General features: G+C 44.8%; 3 protein-coding genes across 5 annotated transcripts in view; 2 read left to right on the top strand and 1 right to left on the bottom strand.

Annotated features, from left to right (window-relative positions):
* The window catches only part of LOC148391309 (plexin-A2-like), a 57,842-nt gene extending 35,963 nt beyond the window's left edge, over positions 1-21,879 (bottom strand). The window contains exons 1-3 of the mRNA XM_088389832.1: positions 21,656-21,879; positions 8,186-9,500; positions 5,474-5,656 (exon numbers count right to left, since the gene is read on the bottom strand). Of these exons, the coding sequence (XP_088245958.1) occupies positions 5,474-5,656; positions 8,186-9,409 (1,407 nt within the window). The 5' untranslated portion in view covers positions 9,410-9,500; positions 21,656-21,879. The remainder of the gene's footprint in view (positions 1-5,473; positions 5,657-8,185; positions 9,501-21,655) is intronic.
* The window catches only part of phtf1 (putative homeodomain transcription factor 1), a 97,333-nt gene that overhangs the window by 50,524 nt on the left and 22,410 nt on the right, over positions 1-24,399 (top strand). The gene's annotated exons all lie outside the window — the stretch shown is intronic.
* ora1 (olfactory receptor class A related 1) overlaps positions 1-24,399 on the top strand; it is a 97,423-nt gene that overhangs the window by 56,316 nt on the left and 16,708 nt on the right. The window lies entirely within an intron of this gene.

Below are 24,399 nucleotides of genomic sequence, written 5' to 3'. Positions count from 1 at the left end.
CAAATCAATGCACTGAAAATCAGAGACGATAATACATGCACACACGACCAAGACCTTTCATGACCTCTGCTAACAACCCATGGTAAACAAACACCATGTTTCACTTCAGCATATGACTTCCATGACACCAATTACTGCTTTCCTAATATCCAAGCTTTGACGGCATCTTGTGACATTAGGGTGTCCAGGAGTTCAGAAACCATCAATAGTTTTTTACTGACTAGACTAGGGTAGGTTCTACTCATGGTAACCTCACATTTCCCGCTTGTGTGAACAACACAGACTATATTACAGGAGATGTTTTGTCTATGAGGTCATACAGTACATGGATATGGAGGATAAATGCAGTGTTCTGACAAGCTCGAATGATGTGCCAAGCATTTTGCGGTTCACGTTACAACTTTTTTGGCAGCGGCTTTTTGGATGAGCTAAGGCTCCCTGATTGCAGTTTGACTTCACACGGGAAGCAGCGAACACATCGTCGCCTGCCAAGGCTGAAAGGATGAAACGGGCAAGTTGTCCCCGAAAATTCCTGCCATCAATCCCGCTGGATATCCCTGAACGATTTACGTCCCTAAATGCTAAATTACATGTTGTCATAAGCGCTGGAGGTAGTTTACAATTCCCTGTTTTTGTTCGGTGACTCTATAGCCTGCAAACGACATGCTTTGCATTTATTATTATTATCTCTGGAGATATTTACATTGCTGGATTATACACAAAATACGCATTTCTCCCATCTGATTTTAGAAGGTGCAGGATGCCTGGGGCCAGCAGAGCCACATAATTTAGGATTTTTTGGCCTATGATGAGTTCTGTGCTCATTGCTTTTTTTTAATATTATTATTATTTATATAAATTGTATATGCATGATTCATCCATAGTTGCTGGGTTGTAATGCTTGATAAAAACATGAAGAGCAGTCCCAGTTCCCCCCCCAGGCTCAAGTCAACATGATGACACGGGCACCATAAGGTCCAGACAACTGGCCGTCTTTAAGGTTGAGTGGCCATGCATATGGTCTAATCGTGGATGAGGAGAGCGCACATTGATTAGCCCACATATCCATCAGGGCCGCACACATGCTAATGAGGATCTAGTCGTGCTAATCAAGAAAGAAGGGGCCGAGGTCACTGAGGTGAAGACGTGTTACGTGACACCGCTAGTCACTGACCCGCCCCGTGAAGTCACAAAGCCACGCCGCCAGCTCCACTTAATGAAAAGGACATTTTTAACATCCAAACACATTAGTGAAATAACCCAGATGTCAATTGGGTAAAAAGAAAAAATCACAGCTGTGCTGACTTTAATGAAAGAGAAGAAAAATACTCAAACTTTTGTTCTTTCAGCTTAACTGGATGGGAAGTCATTTTTCAGTCAGTACGTCTTGACCTCAGCTAGTTTCCAAGTCATCATCATGTCATTTCTACTCCAACTTGTGTGGCTGGATGCTATGCTTCCTGGAGGACATGTTTTTCCTGTAGCCTGTTTCCTGTTCTCCTCCATCCTCCAATGAGTGCCATTGTTTGCCAATTTCCCAAGGCCCACCTACGAAGGCAGCAGAACAATACACGCTACTTATTTTTCGCTCGATTGCAATGCGGCCATGGTCCTCCCGTGCGCTTCCCATTAGTGGGACTGCAAACAGGAGATGGCGAGCTTGGATGAAAGGATGGAGAGAGCATGGACATTGTCCTGTATTTTGAAAAATTGCCTCCTTTATTAGCAGCCTGCATTTCGGCTCCACCGGGTCATCTGAAGACAATCCACTTGGAGGCTTTTTCTCCTCGTTATGTTCAATCCTGCCAATTTTGGCCAACATCCCGGCTCACCTTGGCAACCGTAATATCGATAAGGCATTTTTAGTCATTTTCCCATTCGTCCTTGCTGTATTTTAGGGTGCCGATCTTTGTCTGTAATTTGTCACTGAAGACAATTGACTGGTCCATTTGTATTGCATCAAGCACTTTATATTCGTAAAACAGGAATAGCTTCCCAAACGTTCAATGCCGCGGCCGCATTAAACTTGAATGATTCTAAAATATGCTGCGCTTGTAGCAACCGGAAACGTCGGAAAATGTTGGCAAGGGGCGGGAGGGGACCGCATTAGTACGCTGGCTACATGTTAGCGAGGTAGCGCTGCGCATACCGCTGAGGTCCCATCAGGCTTCATTGTGCTGCGACACCACGTTTTCCCCTCAGAAAATCAATTCCGCTCAACGGCCGTTATGTGCTGGGGCTGCCACAGGTTAAGTCGAAAGAAGAGCTATTCTGCTGCGTTTGCCTTCAGAGTCCCTGATTGTGTTCTTTTCGTTTTTGTTAGTATGGGGGATGTCGCCAAACATCCATGAAAATATGATTTACATCACCAGAGTTTATATCGAGCGCATTTCAAGTCGTACTTTGACTTAAGAGTTGAATTTGTTCTGTGACTAAGCTCGCAGATTGCTTTTCTCAGGTTTTGTAGTGAGGTGCCTGTGAGCCAGCAGTGGGGCTGAGCAATTAAATTCAACTCGACATCACAATGTAGTCGAATGTCATTTTCAAATCGCAAAAGCTGCAAAGTTTTTTTTTTTTATGTTGAACTAAAAACGGATATGCCTCCACAAGTATCACCGGTGGGTGCTGAAATGCCACAAGTGATGGCTCAGCGATTTTTTTGGTGTCAAGTTTCAAGTTGCATTGGGAGAACGAAGAAATGTGCTGTTCATCACTCAGCATCGATTTAGCAAAGGAAACTGCCACTTCCCCCAGGAAGCCGCGCAATTTTCCCTTCGATGTGTTCAGCGGCTCTTCCAGCTGTTCCGAATCATCATTAATCTTTAAATATATCAGTGAAGTCATCTTTGGCACATTCCCAATGGATCTCATGAGAATTTGTTAACATGTGCCTCTCAAACTGGAATTCCTCGACTTGTTCGAGATGGATAACCAAACTCTAACACGGGGAATATTTTTTTGTACGATCTTTCAAAATATACCTTTGTCATTCTCATAATGTTTCGATCCAGACCGTGTTTCTTTTATTATTACACTAGGCTTGCTGCATAGTAAAAAATGTGCCCTGCACTGGTCTGCAATTTAGCAGACTTTAAATCCTTTTGAAACTCCATTCACGTCCCTTCTTGGCTCATATTACCGAGCCAGCAAATGCCGCCCCGACCCGATGACGGAAACGTCCTGTTTTACGCGCAACCGTAGTGACCCGCTGGCCAGACGATGATGGATACATCCATACGCTTTTCATGGAGCCGCTAACGCTTAGCCCCTGTGACCTTTCAACTCGGCGACACCCTCCCCGTGACAGGCTTGACCTTTGCGCTGACCCTGCCGCAGTGGCGATGTTTTTTATTGTCATGGCCCATTTCCATTCCGCTAGTCCATTTGGGCCCGACGGATTGAGACTGGAGAGGTGACCCCCTGCGCCCCCTCGCCCTCCCCCTTTGCTCCACGAAGGCTCCTGGGAGTCTGAATCATGGCTGTACATTTCGCTGGTGTAATAAGACACGTTGGCCTGGATAGACTCACACGCAGAGTACTAAAAATGAAATACTCTCACAGAGGCAGCTTTGAAAGACAAAGAAATAGAATAGAGCTGAGTGAACATCTCGAGTGCCTCGAGGCTTCAAGTCCATAATGAGATTCTGGCTCTTATTCTGGGTGTTTTAACAATAAAATCTTATTAGGGGACATATCAGGATGGCACGGTGGGGGATTGGTTTGCACGTCCACCTCACAGTTTGGCGGTGCAGGGTTCGATTCCAGCTTTCCTGTGTGGACTTTGCAACAAAAAAAATAATTCCCTGAAACTGTGTTGTCATTGTGTACCTTTGTGTGTATACTGGAAAAAATAGTGTTCTGAATTTACCCAAGTTTAGTTTATTCCGTGGTCACTCATCTTGCTATATTTTTAACGTAGATTTACATCCATTCTATTGAAAAATATGATCACTTGTTTTTATCCCCCACAATCCTTCCATGTCATTTTTGGTCAGTCTATTCTACTTTTCTGTCCCGGTCTTTCCCAATCCCGCTTGTCTTTTTCCATCACCCAGTCGGCGTGTGGGTTGCGTATCAGACAGACTGCTGCTTCCAAAAAGACGGAACCCCCCTACAGCCCGCCCCCCATCTTCCCCGGGCTAATGTCACAACAGTCCTCTACCACATTTTGTCAGTCAGCTGAGCCCGCAAGGTGCCAGCCAGCCAGCCTATCCACTCGGATGAAAGCACAGGCCCGCGGGAATAGAATTGGAATATCAGTGGGTTTTGAAATGACACGTGATGGACAATGGGCTTAATGGGCTTCGTCTGAGAAAGGGGTCATAATATGTCTGTGGGGATGGGGCTGCTTTCAGGGAAAACTTCCAGTGGTTGGGAGGCATACATTCCATTTTTCACTTTGATTATTATGACAATTCAATTACTTTGATTTGTGTATTTGTCATAGATTCCTTTTTTTTTTTTTACCTCAGGAAATAATCATCTCAAACTGCCGCCACTGTTAATATTAGATTTTTTTTCACAATTTGAAACAGTTTCCAGATGTCTTAGTTCAAGGCCCCTGACATTCTTCTGTCAAAATACACAAAGGATAGATCATCACAACACACTTAACATCCTCTTGTCACATTCTGGTTGAACGCATTCTCTTTTACAGGGTTCTTTGTCATGCAAATGGAGAGTATGGATTCGGTTGCCCTGACAACCGATGACTGCTTGGGCCCTAGGGCATTGCGTCTGTGTTTCCTGACCACTGGTGGTAGTTTTCAAAAAGTGACAGGCAAAAAAAAAAAAATTCTAGCATTCTTATTTACTTATTTTTTTGGTAGTGTTTGAAGACGTCTGCATTTTCAGCCTCTTTCTGGAGCTTCTGCATCCAGACTCCAAATGACACTGACTCAAAACAAGACGTCAAGTGGCTGGTGCATTTGAAAATGCACTCTGCACGTACACTGGTTCACTCTGACCTTTCGGAAACTCGGTGCATCGTATGTAATCATAGTGCACCAAAAACTGCCGGTACACGCACCGGGCACTCTGACCGGGATCACGGTGTGCCGGCTGCGTTGGGAAATGAATGGGAGTGCAGCACACTCTGCTTCTCTGAGCAGACTTACTCAGAGTCCACAGGCATCAGGGTGAATTTCCAAACGCGCCCTCAGTGACTGCTGACTGCACGTAAATGAGCTGTGGCACAATGTCACACTTCAATCCCTGTGATGTATTAAAACTTATTATATTATGATCATCAATTGTGGAGATTATGGTGTTAATGAATTAACGATGGTTTGTGTTACTTGTTCATTAGTGCTGAGACTCAAAACGTATTATATTGCTGCTGAAGCTCAAGGGTGATTTTGAAACTTTTGTTACACAAGCAAAACAGTGAGCAATGGAATACGATGACAAATAATTCAATCATACAAGCCCAGGAAATATCAGTGCATAGCCAGTCTGATAGCGTTGGCCTCACCTTCTTGAGGTGCCCATTCTTGGTGCCCAGGAAGACCACACTGTGTCCATTATAGGTGTAAGAGATGACCGAGGTCAGCCTTTCGCGACTCTCCAAGTAAACTGTGCGGCCCGCTACCAGCTGAGAGCCCCCCAGAGGTTGATTGATGTCCAGGCCGCAGAAGTGGTCGTCAATGGGGACAGGCTGTGTGCAAAGGGAAAAAAAAGAACTGTGAAATAATTCAAATGGCCACTTTTTCGTGTGAGAGGAAGATAAAAGAAGATGGCGGGAGAGTGAAAGAACAACGGATTGGGGTTGACAGATGTGCGCGAGAAGAAGAGAGTTAATGTGAGCCGGGAAAAGGGAAGAAAATCAGCGGTGACGTGTGTGAATAAAAAACGAACTCCTCCGTGTTAAGCGCTTGTTTTTTTTTTTTTCTTCCCTGTGTTTAAAAACAGAAACTTCAAACGCTTTCTCTTCGGCCGTGCTTATCGACTGTGAGCGCTGGCAAATTCGCCATGATGGCAAAGCGCATAAAGCGGTGCACATTTTGCACCTGTTCTCTGTGATTGTCGAACACTTGATGCCACATCAGACAAAAAAGCCGTGCCAGAGATGTCTTGATGCTTGATATCATCAAAGAGCGCCGCGTGTTTTTTCTTCCGCTTTACACGCATCTCAAAACTTTAAGTAGCTGCTGGCTGTATTTGCTAATTTGCTCTCACTGCCCCTTGTTGTTGACACGTTTACAACTACACCGGTGCCGAGAAACAGGTTCAATTCATTCCCTGACCACGCTCGTATTAAATTATCTTTCCCTTTTCAATAAAATCCTGTAGTATTAGTCGTTTTTCAAAGAGGATAAAGAATCTATTCTTGTGAGTATTATATAGTGTCTAAATAAATTGCTCCATCATTTGCGTTATCTATCTTTCCTAACCATTAGCCTGTCAGTGGCGTTTTGCATTGTCTGTTAGCACTGAGCTAAGAAACCTTCCTAAGTCAAAGCTAGGTAGTCGTTTTGAATAATTGTTTCATTGCTGGCGTCGTGCACTTTCCACTTATATGTTCGATTTAACGATAGTGAGACATCAACAAGTGACAACAGAGATGTGGCGAGGGACGATTGTTCTGTACTGTCAAAAATATCGAATCTGAGAAAATATGCATATTTTCGGGTGAACTGAATTTTCTTAAATAGTGAACATCAGCAGTTGAAAATTCATATTGAATCCTATTGTAAAAACATTCATCGCTGAGGACAGAGAAAGTGGATTGATTCCTTTTCTATTTGCATTATGTGCACACAAACTGCCTCTTAGAATTCCATCTGAATCATGCCCTCTATTTACATCCATTTTCAAAGCAGCTAGGGCATTTGTGCTGAATGCAAGCGTCCATCTGTTACACATTATGCAAAAAATAAGAGCACTTTCCGTCAAGTTATTCTAGAAGAACAACACATCAGACGTGATTAAATTTGCACTGCGATGTATTCACTAATTCTGCTTTGGCATTTCTGCCTCCTTAGCACCACCGCAGCCACCACCAACACATCCCCACTCCTATCATTATGCGTAATGAGTCCGGTGAGTCAGACTCATTCAAAGCACGAGTTGCTGCTTGGTGTAGGGATAAACGTGCCTGAAATTTACTGTATAAGAACATTCAATAAGGTGCTCTTATTATTAGAAGTTAAAAAGCACTTACTGTGATTTACTTGGTAACCATAGTGTCTTCAGTAATACATGACATTTAATTTTTTTTTTCCCCAAAATTTTCACTATTGGTCAATACAGACATGCAGTCTGTAGTTTGATATCTGTCTTTTCAAATACCTTTGTTGTTTTTCTTTAAAGTAGAATAAAGAAGCATTTCAGACTCTAATCTTAGCTCTGAAAAAAATATCTGATATCAGCTTCTAAAAAACATTTAACAGAGCATGCAATTAGACTTGATTGCCGCTCTTTTACCGAGAAGCGTGCGATGTAATGATAAGTTGTCAGCACCGAGCCATTGTGTTTTATTTTGTTCCTTAGGTTAACGGGCACCGCAAGATTAATTATTGTGCGATTATGTATTTACAGCCCGCCTCAGCTGCTTTGACTTGAATAACAACCTATTTGTTTGATAGCATAGTAGAATCAAAGTGCACGCTGGAAAGCGACGCAGTAATGGATATGATTGTTTTCATCATTGCTTTCAGCCCGTTCCTGTGAAAGCCTCATTATGCATAATTGTGGCTTTTATGAAGGCGTAGTCACGGACATGTGCGAGAAAAGCACTTTTTTCTCAAGATGAAGAATCCTCGAGAGGTTTTGAGCGGTGCTGACAGGGACACGAGTGGAGCGACGAGGATGAGGGGAGTGGAAGGGGATTAGAGGAAGGTGGGCGTTGGTGGCCAAACCCCTGAATGAAATCAAAGCTTCCTGCCAAGTGTGATTAGCTCCGTGGGTTGAATCTCTTCCAAGCTCCCTGCACTCTTGGAATCCAGAATCGGACTCTGCTTGGATTTGTAAACATGACTAATCAAAGAGTATATTTCCGTCTATACTGCTTTCCACCATGTTAGTTTACAGTCCTCTCTTGTTTGCCACTTGTGATATTAAAGATATCAAACCAATTATGGATAAATTGATGGTAGGCTTCTCAAGGCATTGTGTATGTGCCTCAATGCACTGGGATAAAAACATTGTAAGTAAATCTGGATGATAATTGGATCAGTTCACCTACCGCCTTAGTGCACTGCACGTCCTTTCCCAGCAGCCAGTGCAGCTCCAGGTGTCCTTCTCCCTGGTAGCACGACCGCAGCCTCTCCGTGATGCGTGTGTTAATGTCCTGGATGGTGAAAACGCACAGTGCGGAGTGATCGGACGGATCGTGATACTGCTTCTGTCCCTTGGAAAAGACGGCAAAGAGCACGTCATCCTGAGCGCCGATGTTAAGTGTCTGGGCCAAGATCCTGCCAGCCTTGGACAGATAGGCCGCCTGCAGCAGACGGTACTCCTCACCCCGGTGAAGGCAACCCACTGGAAGCGACACGTAGGAGTGGAACTTCTTGTCGCCTTTGCAGAGGCGGATGATGCGTGAGGTGTAGAACAGGTCGTCGGGCGAGCCCCCGGACGGCATTCCGTTCTCCGGCGTCTCCGGTTGGACGGTCATGAAGTAGACAAAATGACCACTATCGAAGCCGTAGATGTAGTAGATGTCGAAATGCGGGACGAGAGCCAAGGTGTCTGAGGGGATTTTGATGAGCGACGAGACGAAGTCGGTGTGAAGCTCGTAGTCGAGCATGGCGGACGATTCCGGGTCGTGAGGCAGCTTGCGGCTGGAGATAGTCGGGAAGTAGTCCTGCTTCCCTCCAACTGCTGTACCGATGTAGAGCGTGGCATCCTGAACCAGGGAGGGAACCACCACCCCGTACATGGTCCCCGACTGCGTGTCGCTGGACAGGTAGTGTTCCTTCTTATGAGTTGGCTCCCCGAGGATGAACAAGTCATCAAGTCTCAAGAGCTTGCAGACGCCCTGGTAGAGGCTACCGCACGCCAGGAGGCGGTTGTGGGAGTAATCGATGAGCAGCAGCTTGTTGACGTTGTCCGTCGAGGCGAGGGGCTCCGAGCAGGGCTGCACAATCAGAGGAGGGTAGCACGCTTTGTTGTCGTACTCGGGCCCCGTGGCGTGGGAGACTAGGAGCGTGAGGTTGGCTGACAGCTTGTAAATCCGATTGACGGCGCCGACGTAGAGGGACCCCGTGGACTGATGCACGGAGAGGTGGTTCAACGGCCACTCTCGCCGCTCCGACGGGAAGATGTTCACCGTCTGTCCGGCAGTTATCCTTTGACTCACGAGGATGAGCGTCAGTAGCCCGAGTGCCCCGAACCGTGACATGACCTTCAGAGGGCCGTGAAGTTTAGTCAAGCGGCCGTAAGTCCATCTTTTATGTACGCACGTTCCCATCCCCTCGGGGCTCCGACCAACCTCCGAGGTCTGCGTGTCAGGTGAAAGCCCGAGAAGCCCGTCGTACTTGTCCAGGTAATTTCACATTCCTCTGAAAGAGAAGAAGCGAGACGTTTTGATCAACTCTTTAAATATGTTCCTTCTCGTCTGAAGTGTTCTTTGGTTATCATCAGCAGTTGCTTGTTTTCTGCTTGTTTTCCCATCTGCTTGTGCTTTATCAGACTCATGATCCATCAAAGAAACAAGCCCTCATTTGTTCTAAGCGTCTCATCGTATTTCCAAGAGAGAGATTCATGTTCCCCCCACCGTCAACTGAGGAGCTTATTAAAAATGTGCCACCCCTTTCAGGAGAACTAACCCCTGCCTATTACTCCAACAAAGCAGCCACACAATGTCGCTGCGCCTGCCGACTCTTTTGGTTGCGACCCAAATGTATTCCTCATGGGTCCGTGTTTGGGGCTGCCTCTTCTATCCCGGGCACCCTGTCATGTTCACTTAAACGGTTGAATCCAGGAGGAATTAATCACTCTCCAATGCAGTCAACATTCCCCAAATTAATCAGCCTCTTTCCAGGGATGGCAGGGAGTCATTAGAGATTCCAAACCAGGCAGCATCAACCCGAGCACTTCCCTTTTTAATTTCATTAGCATATTTTATGTAGCTATCTCCTGGGGGGGGGGGCTGGCAAACAATGCCCCTCAAAGGCGGGATGAGCTCGGATGAGTCGGACACGTGGCAGTGAATGATGTGTTCACATTTTCTTATCACGAGCTTACTTGTGCCGGGCTGCGTCTGCCGCGAAATGAATTAATTTACTTTCAAACAGGTTTTCACCTCCAAACAAAGATGAATGTGAAGTGACGCCCAAGACGGGCATGGCGGATAAAGTGGCTTTGCATTCACAGCTGCCATACCAAAGTCCATTAAAGAGCGGTGATAAAAGGTGCCTACTCGGAGGATAGAGCATAAATTAGCAAACGTGCCATCACCCTAAATCTGTCGGGGTGTCGTCATGCATCGACGGGCGCCTAAAGGCGGCCATCCCCATTTTTTCCCCCAGTTTGTGTCATTCTCGCTAAGCTGTTGCTGAGAAAAACGGGTGAATAGTCGTGATTTTGCGGACCCAAAACAAAACAATGGAGTCCTTTTTCTTTCAAGGCCTCAAGCAGCGAGTTGTGGTAGCCCATTTCTTCATAGCTTGAATCGTTACCAAAATCTTGACCTAATGTGCAGGGTCAACTACTCTTCCCAGTGTGCGTGGATATAAATAACCCAGATGAGTTTGCTATTTTACCCAACTTGTGTTACTTTAGAGATTAGAACCTCAGAACTGTGACATAAACTGTGATGCCTCTACGTTACTTAAATCATTCTCCGTGAGGTGACTCTTCTGAATATCGTTTTTTTTAGGATACTTCTTGGTTAAGTAGAGGCTAAATGATGTCAGGAAAACGGGAGCGTGTAAGACGAGGTCACTCGTGATGCGTTGGCCGTAAAACGGGACGCCCCGTCGAGTTGAGCGCGAACCAGGAACTTAGCGGATGGACTGACACTGAGCTGGCTGGCTCCCTGCCCGAGCATTACGGCACCTCCCGTCCATCTGTCACCGCCACGGTTGCCCCGAAGTCGCTTTAAAGTCCGTAGCCGCGTCACTCGTTTTTTGGCAGGCTCGCTGCCAGCGGCTCTGCCAATAATTGGCCACTGAAGGCCAACTAAGATTCATTTTCTAACGTTACACTCAAACGCGCCGAGTGTCTTTTTTGTGGAAAATACCTCATTCTTGTGACAAATTTTGATGATGATTAGAAACAAATCTGACTTTGAAAACGAAATCATTTAGCTTTTCTAAAGCTTCTTTGTTGAAATTGCCACATTTGAATAGTGTCATTGTGAAGATTTGAACATTCTTCTTTCACTTTCTCAAGGAAGCTGTGGTGTTTTGTCCTCAGCATGGCCTGTGGATTAGCAGGCATGACTATAAAGTCTTTGTAGAGTTGGGGTGATTTAAGTAAAGCAGCATTCCTTAAACCGTAAAAGTCACCAGATTTTTTCTTTTTATGAGAGGTGCTTGTGTGCAGGAAATTTGAATGTGATCAAGACTTTCATGTGACAAAGTAGTCCTGTTGCACCCTTAAAACTGCCGGGTGAAAAAAATGCACCGATCTACTAACTTGGGGCAATTTGACTATTCTTCTTTGTAGCTCCTCGTGGCGCGTCAGTGCGCAAATATTTCTGTTCTCGTCAGAGTCATTCAATCGGATTCATTCAAGTCTGAGCTCTGGCTGAGCCACTCAAGGACATTTGAAAAAAAAAAAAAAATCTCGTAAACGGCGTTTGAATAAGTGTTTTTTTCTTCTCCTGAGATCAGAGAATTTTGTAGATGACTTCAAACATTGTAGTTTTGTTGGTCTCATTGGAACATCAAACCAGACCTGAGAAAAACGAAAAGGTCATTGCTCCAGAGATGCAAAAGCAGATCAAATCATAAAAAGGATGTGTGTGAAGACAGTGGCTTTAAATAACATGTAACATCAACGAGACCTGAGTGTTGAACGTCTACGCTCCGAACCCTCTGAGCATTTCGTAAACAGCAGGGGGGGGGGGATCAAATAGGAAGCGCTGTTAGCAAGTGGCGCCTTGCTCGTTTCACCCATTGCTTCTCAGCCGGCTCCGGTGACGTCTGAAGCGTGCAGTCATGCCGCTCACTGTTTACTCTGGATTACAGAGAAGCTCTTCACATTCAAGCTTGAATACGCCGACTCGACACTCAGACACGCTCCGGCCCGGACATTTGACACGAGAACGCGCCTCAGGGGAGGTATGGGCACTTGCTAGGGTCTCCATGGGCAGGCCTCCTGCGTTCACCTCTTCCACATACACAACCCTCGCAACTTGGATGAAGATCAGTCCCGCCAAATGCGTCTTTTTGGATTCCAACACTGTGAACTGCTGTCAGGATTTCTGTGGCGCTGTGTTGGGCGGCATTCAATCAGAAGGGGTACTTTGGGTTGGTTGGTTTGTTTGACCCATCTGCCATTGGAGATGAAGGGAAATGTTCAAAATATTTTTTCCTGCTCACTAAAATGATCATACAGTGTTTAGTTTTTCAAACTTTAAGATTGAAAGTAACATGACATCCTAATGGCGCCATTCAATAGGTATAATTCAAAAATTATATTATATAATATAATTTATATTGTTATATAAATATATGTTATGTTATATATTATATAATTTTGAAATAGATTATAAATTATAATCTTTTATGATAATATATTTTGATGTCATTAACTAGCCAACAAGTCTAAAAATAAGGCTAAATTAACACTTAAACACTTCATTCAAGTGAGTGTGAGATGGTGAACGCAGTGGGCAGGTTGCAGGGTTGTTTTTTTCCCAAAGGTCAGAAGCTACAGCTCAGCCCTCACACTTAGTCAACAATGGGAGTCATTGTCACAAGCATCAGTGGTGATCAAATAACATTTATATATTTATTTATTTTTGTCACTGCTGTTCCGCATGGCCTGGATTTATGAGGCCGTTTGTAGCAATAAGACCATAAGACCACGGGGGCGGCTAAGTGAGCGGACTGCAACCATCACAACAACTTCTGGCCTCATGATTACAAGGCGGTCGGGCACATAACAGCCAATTTTCCCTCGCAGCAGTGCTTGTTTTTAACTTTTCAAGATGGGCCGTCGATGAAAGGTCTCACTGTGTGCCAAGTTATCTTCTCCTTTCTCACTTCTCTACCGCAGCGAGCACAGGGCAACGACTCACAATTAAATCAGGAATAAATATTATTAACCAGCAGGTGAAGAGCACCATCGTTTGTCGCTCTCAGGGCTGCCCTGTTGAATGGGCTAATTACAACCTGTCAAGATAATAGTGTGTGTAAAGTGTTTGCTAATTTGTGAGTATTTTGACAAAAGCATCACATTTTGTGTTAAGACACCCGGGAACAGAAAAGTGAAAAATGCATAGTATGTCTACTTTAAGTGGAGATGTAGGGATTAGTCTAAAATGTCTTACAACACTATATCGTTGATATATAGATGGGTTTTTCCTGTCTGGGTTTTGCTGTACATCCACGTGGTGGTGGCGGCGGTGTGTGTGTGTTTGCGTGCGTGTGTAGCGGTTGTACACGTTACACATGAACGAGCTGGGAGGCCGCCAGCCGCAACATAACTTGACTTCCAAATGAATAAATGAAGGCAATTAGTGGATCTGTTTACAATGTTGCGGAGACAGAAGTAGGTCAAATGTGGCCGAGGCAGGCCCAGCGTAAGAACCGCATGGGCTGGTACCTTCCCGGGTCCACGTCGGGAAAATTAGGGCGCCGAGACGGCGTCTTTATTAGCGCTGACTTTTGGAGCGGATGTCATATTGGATCAGAGTCGGGTTTATTAGGAAAAGCGGCGTTTTTGTGATGAGCACTCTACGGCCTTTTATCGCCATGACGGCAGCCCAGGGCCAAACACACGTATGTGCGCTGCCTGCACACGCCTCAGAGGACATAATGTGTAGCATGAATGCTCGCGCCGTAGACCCCCACAGGAAATATGCACTGTTGCCACACAATGAAATTCATGACATTTGGCCCGTGGTTCATTTTCATTATATCAGCATTCCGTCTGCATTGAGGGTAGCGGGGTATTAAATTTATATTTAATACAGAGCAATGATTCAATTGTGAAATTAACAGTGTGTGAAAAGACGCATCTCTTAATCCTCATTAATTCCCGTCGTGTCGCATGAGTCTGTCTGTACGCTTTGTTCTTGTTCCTGTCGGCTCGCTGTGCCGTCAGCTTCTAGTTTGTCAATCAAACGGTTTAATGGGCATGGCTAGTATATGTAAATGTTTTTACGCCACAAGAATCCTCCCTAGCAACAAGTAACCCTGCAACATGAAAGGTAAAGCTAATGTCTATTCCAGTTTGTTCCTGTAGGTATCACTAGAGTGCATTTGGGAATGGATGTTTTGCACCCAGTATTGCTAACTTCGCAGGTTAATATCTGCAGCTAGATTTAGCAACTTTTACGACCCTCTTGTCAACTAATTTGGAAAATAAAATGGGCTGAGATTGGAAGGTCAACAATTCGGCAAAAAAAAAATCATCCTGCTTGTCAGTTCATGTTACCACAAGTTCTATCTGGGCTCCTTCTGGTGGTGCACCAAAGAATTCCTGATTTAGACGAATTTCACGTATGGGCTCTAATCCAGCAAGATTTTTATATAAGTCTGCCCGGTTTTCATGGTTGGTGACTATAACTGATTCCGTTCTATAGTTTGTGTGTGTGTGTGGGCATTATTTGCTTCCAGATATCAGCATAACCTCCCATTTATGCTCAAAAGCAACAGATTAACGGTAAAAATTGCAATCGTGGGTAACATCATTCTCTGCCTCATAGCTCTGCACACCCGCATCGTCATTTTGTTTTCCGCTTCTCCGACAGATAAAACTCCTGATTGCCTTTTCGGCCCCCACCGGCAGATTTTTTTTTTGGAGCTTCAGAATTCCCCCAGGCCCTCGCGTCTAATCTCAATGCTAGAGCAGGACTCCATGTCTGGCGGGAGCTGTAAAACGGCACTATGTCATGGCAACACGCTCGGCTTCTACGTCGTAATAAGCGAAGGATGCTCGAAGGAAGTCGGGCCGAGGCAAATGTGACACAGGGGGACAATTGCGACACATCGCCACAACGCAGGCGGTGAAATCCCCCGCCTGCCCGCCCCTCCCAACAGCTACCCCCCAGCATCGCATGCCATTATCTGCGCCCGCATGCATTATACATGCAGATACAGGACTGTATCTGAAATTGCTGTTAGGAAAAGGCGGCCAGATGAAGGGCACGGCTGCCACAGTCGGATTTAGCCATGCGTGGCCGTTCTCCTCCCATTCCTCTTTCCCGGGATCTGTCTCCGCTTGTCCATAAATCTCATTGTCGGCCCTCCCCGGTTAATGGTGACCTCAAGCGGGCTTCTCTCGCCCGCGTTGCATTGGCGATGAGCGACAGAATGGAAAGTCAAAGTGACCTTTGGTTCTGTGGTGAATACCCCAACTCTTCTATAATTCAGCAAAGGAGAAGGAAGGGGAAGGAATGCGTTTGTGGTGGTGGTGGTGATGCATCACCTGCTGCATCAGCTGCTCACCGCGCATCATCTTTAATGTTTCTTAAGTGCACGGGCGAGAGCGAAAAGGGCTGAGCCACGGAGGCCCCACCAAAAAAAGATCTGCGGACACCGCCGTTGCGCAAGAAAGGATTGAAATGTGAATTCTCTCACTCCAGCCTAAAGGCCAGCATGACAGCAGAAGTCCAAGTTGCGATTAGCCATTTTATTGGGCTCTGGCTTTGAGCTTTGTCCATCCATCCATTTTCTATACTGCTTATCCTCATTAAGGGTCAATCAGTCACACTCACAGGACACATTTGACAATTTCTTACATGAGGTGTGGAGGGAAAAGCAAGAGAACTTCTTATAAAGCATAATGACTCCGACTGATGTGCAAATTCATGATACGTTGCCGCTGTAGGAATGGAACCGCATTTTAAATCGAGAAGGATCTGAAATGTGACCTCGCTCGCCGGTCTGAGGACGAACACCGTAGCAGCAGTCTTTTGTACTGCTCCAATTCCTTAACAGCCATTTTTATTAGGCTCAGTCCACTACTCAGGCTGCAGATTTGAGATTTGGGGGGGGGGGGGGGGGTTTGTTCGAGTTGACAGTCTGCTCTCGTGTTCAACAACGATACATTTCCACCCAGACTGATTCGGTTATGAGCTCGCTGGGCCGCGTTGCCTTCGCATGCATAAATCATTGGGACCTGCCGGGGGGAAATCCATTACGTTTGGCAGCAACTGCACCCCAGCGAGGAAAAATAATCAAACTCGGTGCTGTCGTGCGTCCCTGTGAAGCCGTGACGTGCATATGTCCATAGATCCATAAATCCTGCATTGTCGCATACAAGCAAAATCAAAGGCTTTATTTTGAGGAAGCACCTGTGCGCGTCCTCGCTTTCGCCCTCCCCCCCTTCGGCCCTTACGACTTGGTATAGCCAATGACGCTAAGGTTGGAAATAGCTGGCGCGAGATGTGATGATCGACAAAGAAATTACAAAAGGAACAGCTGCTCACTTGTAGAAAGAAGAGCAAGGAAGTGCAGAAATAGTAACAGTTGATAGAAATACAATCAGGATACGAGCAGTACATTTATCTACTTTCCAATAAAACTTACTGCGACACTATACTTTGCCCAAAAATACTTACAGTATCATGATACCTTGCCAAAGATACTGATCGTATCGTAATTCTTTCCCAATATTTTCTGATATCAGATTTGGTATCATGATACCAACGTTAGCACAATCCTTAGCCAAGGATACTCGTGGTCTCACAATATCTTCCTAACGATATCAATATCATTATGATATTGACTGTATCATGATCACCGATTACTAGACAATAATACTGATTGTACATTGTAGGCAATACATTTTGAGTCACGCATCACTTTGCCAACTGATAGTGTTACGATTTGTTCCCAAACGTAGTCGAGATAGTTTGCGATTGTGATGGTTTCACCGTACTTGACGAATGAATGAATATTTTCAAGCCACCTTTTTTTAACTCATTAGATAAGAGAATTCTTACTCGCCAAATACCGAGCCTACTTGCATTCCCACTAAGCATCTGCCGTTCCCCGAGCCATTTTTAACATTTAATCCGCACAGCAAACACCATTGCAGCGGCCACTCATCCGAAGCCTGTGCAAATATACGCATCAACCCGGATTATCTTCCCCGACAGTTGCTCTGGTCTTTTTAGGCCCAACCCGGATTGTCCCTAATTCCACTCACAAACTTGCTCGGCGATGTTGTGAAGTTGAAGATGATAAAACAACCCGGCAAGCAATGAAAAGCACGGGTGTTGAAAATTCGGGACAGTCGTTTGACTTCAAGCTCTCCACATCTATTAAATAAATCACACCTGGATTTGGTCACCAAGGTGTGACCCTTCTGTGGCCGGATTGGCTACTAATAAGAAAAGAGACTATCTCCCATGGTCAGCTGTCAGGGACTTCTTTTTTAGTCTTTAATGATTTGCATTATGAATGTGGGCCATTGATTTTCGACTGAGGCTGAATTTATTCAGGCAGTGCTTCTCAAATGGTGGAATGGGCCCCTTGGGGGGGTTGGGACCCCCAGGGAATATGTTAATTAGGTTACAATTGTATGCCTAGGTGTATTTGTTACAATTTTATTGACAAATGACACTATTTATAGTCACTGAGGGGAACTGTGGGGAGTGAAATATTTTTTTCTTCCTCATAAAGATCAAACAGACCGACTTGTTATTATCTAACGCCTTTAAATTGGTCACTGAAATCACTAGCGCTAAGGTTTATGCGCTCGTCATTACGCCTGGTACGGTCCTTATATCACCCGTTCAAAATACTGCTTGAAATTATAGGTATGACAAAAAAAAAATTGGGGTCCGTGACAGAAAGTCAGGTACGATCGAATGGAGTAAAATCAAGATTTAGGTGTATCTCCAACCAGCTTGACTGAATATGTGCACGGACAGTATTCATAAGACGTTTTCGGGAACATTGCCGACCCAGCATGCTTATTTTTAGGTTCCGTTCCAGCTTTCCCAGAACACACTTTCTCGTTGTTGAAGACAATTGCCAATTTTTTTAAAGTGTGAAAAAAATGCTTAAAAGTCTCACAAGTGATATTTGATATCATGTGGCCTTGTTGGGATTTTGCCCCCATTTTGCCATATTTACAACATGGTCAACTGGTTCATTATTTTAATGTTCATATTAGTTATTAATCTGACTTTTAGGGTAAATCTAGCAACATTTCCGTGAAAACTCCCCAGCGGCTGATTAAAAGTAGCTGCAGTATGGCATGGAACAGATGTCAAGTTACAATAGCCACAGGACAGCGGGAAGTGCAAGATGGTCTTATCATGATTATTATTGTTAGGACAGAAGCACCCGATGGTACTTACAGCTATTCGATTCAAATTAGTCAACTAATGGACCGATTGCTGAAGTTCATTTTCATACATTTATATGAAAATGTTCTGAAAAAGTCCCCATCATCATTTTTTCACTTGAGTGTTAGCCATCCATTATTCCCTTTCGCTCATCTCACAGTATGAAGTTAAAACGTTCACCGAGACACGAACTATGAAATCTATTTATAAAAAGAAAAAAAAAAAGATTTTCTGAAGCGTGCCCGCCTTCCCAACTGCCCAGAGGAGCCACTCCAGAAATTAGTCAAGTTATTATGCTTTGTTGTGCTTTCGATGATCATATGTTGCTTGTTTTATGACTAAAGTTCCGGAAGTGTTTGTCGGAACAATTTGAATTTGGTGGTTGGCGACGACATTTTGCCAGAGTGTTCTTCTGGCTGCACGCTGAGCAGCCAGAGTGGCCATCTGGCAGGTGAGCCGCACGTTTTCCACACGTTTTCACTGCCTCTCCTTCCTCTCGTTGCCTCCGCTCACACTTAATGTCACCCCCACTTGCAACCTTCCTCCAGGTTGAAAATCATCTGGTCACGTACAAAATGTGAGCCTTTATAAATATCATGATTTGTTTCACTTTTGGCCTATACGATATTAAATATTTGTAAAATATTTTATACTCCTGATTATTCCAACAATTCATTGAATAAAAATTAGATCCAAATTTTCATTACAATAATGAGGCCAAATTTGAGCTAGCCTTCTTCCAATCTGTTAACTCAGATGGCAAGATTATCATGAGCGATAATCTTGCGGCGTGGGAGTTTAAGAGGGATTCACACACACACACATATTCAGGGCTATCAATCATGAATATTAAACCTTTTCAATATGGATTATAGGTTCACAAACTTTGGCCTAGACATTACTTTTTCCTCTTCTCTGTACTTTGCTGCAGTATAAATGCCCGGTGGCTCCCTGGCCCCTCTAAAAGGTCAGTCTTAGTACGACAGTTAACGTCGTTTGTGGGAGGAGACTCGCAATTGTGTGTGTTGCTTTGTGTTGATCATATCAAGTTGAAAAACATACTTTCACATTTTCAAAATCGGTTTAGGTTACCCAAATGAAAGCTTTCCTCCCCGTCCCGGAGCACGAATATTAGAGCCCAGCCTCGCCTATTCACAACATTATAGGGATAAGCTCTTCAATTTTTATTTAATTTTTTTACAAAAAAAAAATACTTTGGTAACCAAGTTATTCCTTTTTACAGTCACAATGAAAGTGTTCCCCCTGCCCCAGAATAACAAATGGTACAGTCCTGTCTGTTAAAAAATGTCATCCAGCCAGCATAATACACACACAGTCACACACACACACACTTTTGTTAACAGGTCAATCTCCTGTATTGTGTGCTATGAAATTAGGCAGGTGTACTTAATGTTACGCCACTACACTAACACTGTTCCTCCTCCTCCTTGCTGGGCTGGAGCATCCTAACGGTCAAGTTTAATCAGCCTCTCAGTGGGCAACGGCCTCACAGTTTGGGGGAGGTGTGGATGCTCTGGAGGCGGTTGGGGGGTGGGGGGGGTAGCACGCTGGGGTATGACTATAGTAGTAGTAGCCGCCGCTGTGCACTCACACACCATGTAATTGTGTTACATACACTAATTCGCCTGATGCACTAATGCCTGTGCTGCTGACCCACATCAACCCCCCGGCCCCAACCCACCCACATCAGCCCCCCCCCTCCCGCCACCCCTCCTGCATCAATGCCACTGATTGAACCGGTATAATTCAAAATTCTGTTGCGTTTCTCGACCTTTAATGGGCATCAGAGAGATGGCCTTCACCGCCGATGACACAGACAGATGTTCTCAAGGACGCAAGTCATCTGGCATCACCTCCAAGTTCAGGATGACAAAATAATGCATGCTCACCGGGAGGTAGTGCGCTCAGAATGACTTCATAAATAGAAATGACCCCCCCCCACCCACCCACCTAAAAAAGGCTCCACGATCAAAGAGATCGATAAAAAATGCAACAGAAGCTGTTTTTTATGCTTCGTCTGAATGCACAGCCAGTTGCTGTCTTCTGAAAACATTCTTTGACAACTGATTTTTAATTCGATACCAATGAGGAATCCCATCATGTATTTCTAGTCACTGATTTAGCTGTACTCCGGCTGGATTTACTCGGCACGCTTCAAGTGACGCAACTCAGATGTTTCGCTGTCAAGTGACACAACTGGGCATGAAAACGGCGTAAAACGAAATCAGCCCTCTCAAACTGTAAAAGTTACGATTTTCCTCCATAAAAGAAATGATGGAATACATGCATGACAACTTCATTCATAATTATATGACGACTTCTCTTTTAAAAATGACCTCGTAAAATTACAAATAAATCCTTCATTCTTATAATATTTTTTTTTCTTGTCAAAACAACCACTTCCATCTCTTTAAAAATGACTTCATTATTTTTTAATTCTGACTTTTGGACAACCATTCAGTCATGCGAATAAAGCCCAAATTTGGATCAAAATCAGGCACTGTATTTTATATGCCGTATTCCCTCATTAGAACAGTCATATTGATTATGTGCCACTTGTAATGTATATACATGGAAATATCCTCTCCAATAGGCTTGGACTCATATGGGACCTGCAGCTTGTGTAAAATCCAGGCTAAAACCGCTCAGATGAACTCTGCTCATCCCAAATCCAACTTCAGCTCCCATTCTCATTTGAATTCTAAAATTAGCCATCGACTGATAAAAGTGCAGGCTTGCTGCCTTTGCGGCTGAGGCCGTCGACTTGGCTCCATCGCTCTTGCTTCCTCTTCTCGAGCCCCTCTGGAGGGGTCCGGGAAGAAGAAGAGCAAGAAGAATAGAAGCAGCTCCAACTGGCCTGTCCAGATAAGGCCAACCCAGGAGGTTGGAAGAAAGAGGACTTTCAAGGGGTGCAAATCCCTTCTAAATGACACCCATGTGCACCGGTCAACATTGGGGAGCTTGGCACGTCCACAACTGGACTGTGCCTGTGCAGCTTTTTATCTCCATCCCAGTGCTCCCAGTGTGTGTCGATCCCACATGCACAGTGGTGATTAATCAATGCACATTTAGAGGAGCGGGACAAAATCCTTCCCCCAAGGCAGCATAGAGTCCATAAAAGCACCAAATGAATCTGATGCACATCAGACCACTCACAGTCCTATCCCTAACAAACTTGGATTTTTTTTTTTTTTAACTTAATACAAGAGCTGCACTCACCTTGAAAGATGACGAGACTCACGCATGAGGACGCCCGGTCAGGTCAGCGTGCGTGCGTGTGCACGCGTGGAGACGCTTTGTGGCTTTTACGCGTGGCAGCCCGGCAAAGTGGTGCGCGCAGCGGCGTGCATTCTCTCTTCCATCGAGTGAAACCTCCCGCAGAACTGTGGCATTGATCATGTTCCCGCGTAGCCAACATTTAATCTCTCTCTCTCTCTCCTCCTCTCTCCCCTCTCTCTCCGCTCGCGCGCGCACGCACGCACGCACGCCTCAGTTCGTGTGCGCCTCACGGAGCGTCCACGCCTCCTGTGGCGTCATCCTCAGGCTCAGCTTCCAGGCGTTGTAATGCATTTTTACGCCCGGACTGTTTTTTTGTTGTTTTTTGTATGCCCGTGTTCCTTCGTGCGTACTTGTGAGCTTTTATTTTGCGCCATTATCAATGCGCAGGAAGTAATTGCACAAATGTGATCATGATTTTGGAGCACCTGCCTATAGCCCAATACAAAATCCGCATCACAAAACTCATTCAAAGATTATAATACTTGTTTTTTTGTGTCACTACCTAATATTTGGGCATTCACCTCTCTGTCTCTCTTTAACCTTGTCTGTAATTTAATGTCTTCCATATATTTTCTGCAAGGTTTTTATATTTATTTCCCACATGCGTTGCTGCTGCTGCTGCTGCTGAATTGAGATTGCTTTTAAACACTGCCATCTGTAGGCTGAATTTTGTAACTCCTCAATTGATCCACATACACCATGGGTAGGCAATGATGTACAGTAATGATGAGAGTATTCGACCAGAATATTAAACATAGCGTACCCTACAACAGTCATTTTTAAATCGATGTTTTGGGTAGTGTGTGATTTAAAGCACACAATGCATAATAGGATCTCCTGTTTGGCAGCATGCAAATGGTTAGTAGATCTGCCACACAGTTTGGCTTCAAATCAGGTTGTTATTATAGCATCAGAATTGTCCATTCATGTGAATTTGAGTTAGTTCTGCAAATGACTGGCGACCAGTCCCGGCTCGCCTAAAGTCAGTTCCGGCGCCCCCGGCCACCCTAATGAGGACAGGTGCTATTGAAAATGGATGGATGGATGTTTGATGATCGAGCCTTTACCAAAAGTGACTCACGGGGTCCATCAGGCAGCTGTCGGCCACTCATTACCGGCATTGATGTGAGTTTGGGATGTCAGAAGGGCAGCCGTGGGAGGCCGATGGACTTCCCGAGGGCCAAGCAGATGGCGGCGGCGACGTGTTGGCCCGAGCTCGGGTGATGATGTCATCACAGAGCAGATATATAATGTGTCTCCTTCACCGTGCGAACTGAACTGTACAGCCTGACCCCAAGGGTGATTGAAGATGTCCTCCGTCGTTAGGTCTGTGCAGAATCTGCCCTCCGCACTGCAGAAGAGGCCGTGATGGAGGAGCTAGTAAGCCAAGTGGGATGGATGAGTGCTGTTCCTATTAGCCGTACTCAATAATAATAATAACACTATTCGTCACCGCCGGCCCGAGGCGGCGGGGCGTGCGCCGCCAGCGTAACAGTGTCAGATTAAACGCACCCCACCGGTTGGCAAATTAGTTTAAGCCGCTGAGCAATCTTGTGAATCATTATTTAAGGCTACTTGTGAACTGAATGTGAGACTTACTCGCGGAGGAAAAAATTCATTATATCGTTGGAAACCGACACCGAGTCACCAAGAACTGATCTCTCATTGAAATGATTTAGTCCATAAATTCTGATTGTCTGAACTGCCCTACCGATTTTGGTGATGTCCAGTCTGCTGATTTGGAAGCTCACACGAGTACTCAGTCGACTAATATGACAATCAGATCTATCACTAGTACGAGACGAACATTTGCTCATGCATCACGTCATTCTCCTGCCTATCCATAATCGAACATGAGCTTCTTGTCTTGTCCTGTTTCTCTCAATGTCTCTGTCTTTCTCCTCTTTCTTCGTCTCCTACTACTTTTCTGATATTACGTTCAAAGCCAATTAATAAACCTATATTAATTAAATTAATGTTATTATTTATTATTTTTGTTATTTTTATTAATATAATATATATATTATTTATTTATTGTTATTATTTTATTGATTAATAATCTTAAAAGCTGATCTCAAACACATACCCACAACAAGTGTGGTGAAAACAACAATGCGCGACAGCAATCGCATTGTGCTCTGTGGGACCGAGAAGTATACAACACAGACACCCACCGGGACCAAGACAAAAAAATAGCAGCGGACTTGGAGAATTGGGAGCGAGCAAGCTGAAGTGGACTGAAGTGAATAGTCAAGCAAGAAAGCATTTAGCTGCCAACACAACCACTGCCAGATTCTCTGGTGATGTGGGAAATACCCCCACCCACCCATGCCCTTCCCCTTGTCTGCTCCAAGCAATTTGGAGTCGTGTGTTTGCAGATTACACACGCCAGACAAAGGAGCTTGAAAGCCACCTCCATCCTTTTCCATGTCGTAACCCTAGTTGACATTTTGGCGATTGTTAAATTTTTAAAGCCTAGCGGCGATCAGAAAAGATGAAGCCGCAATTCTCCTTTAGTGATCCGTTCGATCCTTAATCCAGATTGATGCGTTTACGGAAAACTCTTTTGGGCGATAAATGTCGAGCTGTCGACGTAACAATAAAAATAACAATATAAGTTCAAAGTCAACTTCCAGTGATATTATTGCGCATTATAGAGTAAGTGAAGAAGCTGGCCTTGATGC

This window comes from Syngnathus floridae, chromosome 11 (genome assembly GCF_059516105.1).
Source record: "Syngnathus floridae isolate MCC-2025c chromosome 11, RoL_Sflo_1.0, whole genome shotgun sequence".
Lineage (NCBI taxonomy): Eukaryota > Metazoa > Chordata > Actinopteri > Syngnathiformes > Syngnathidae > Syngnathus > Syngnathus floridae.
The sequence above is the reverse complement of the archived record's forward strand: the minus strand, read 5'-3'. Positions and strand labels throughout refer to the sequence as shown.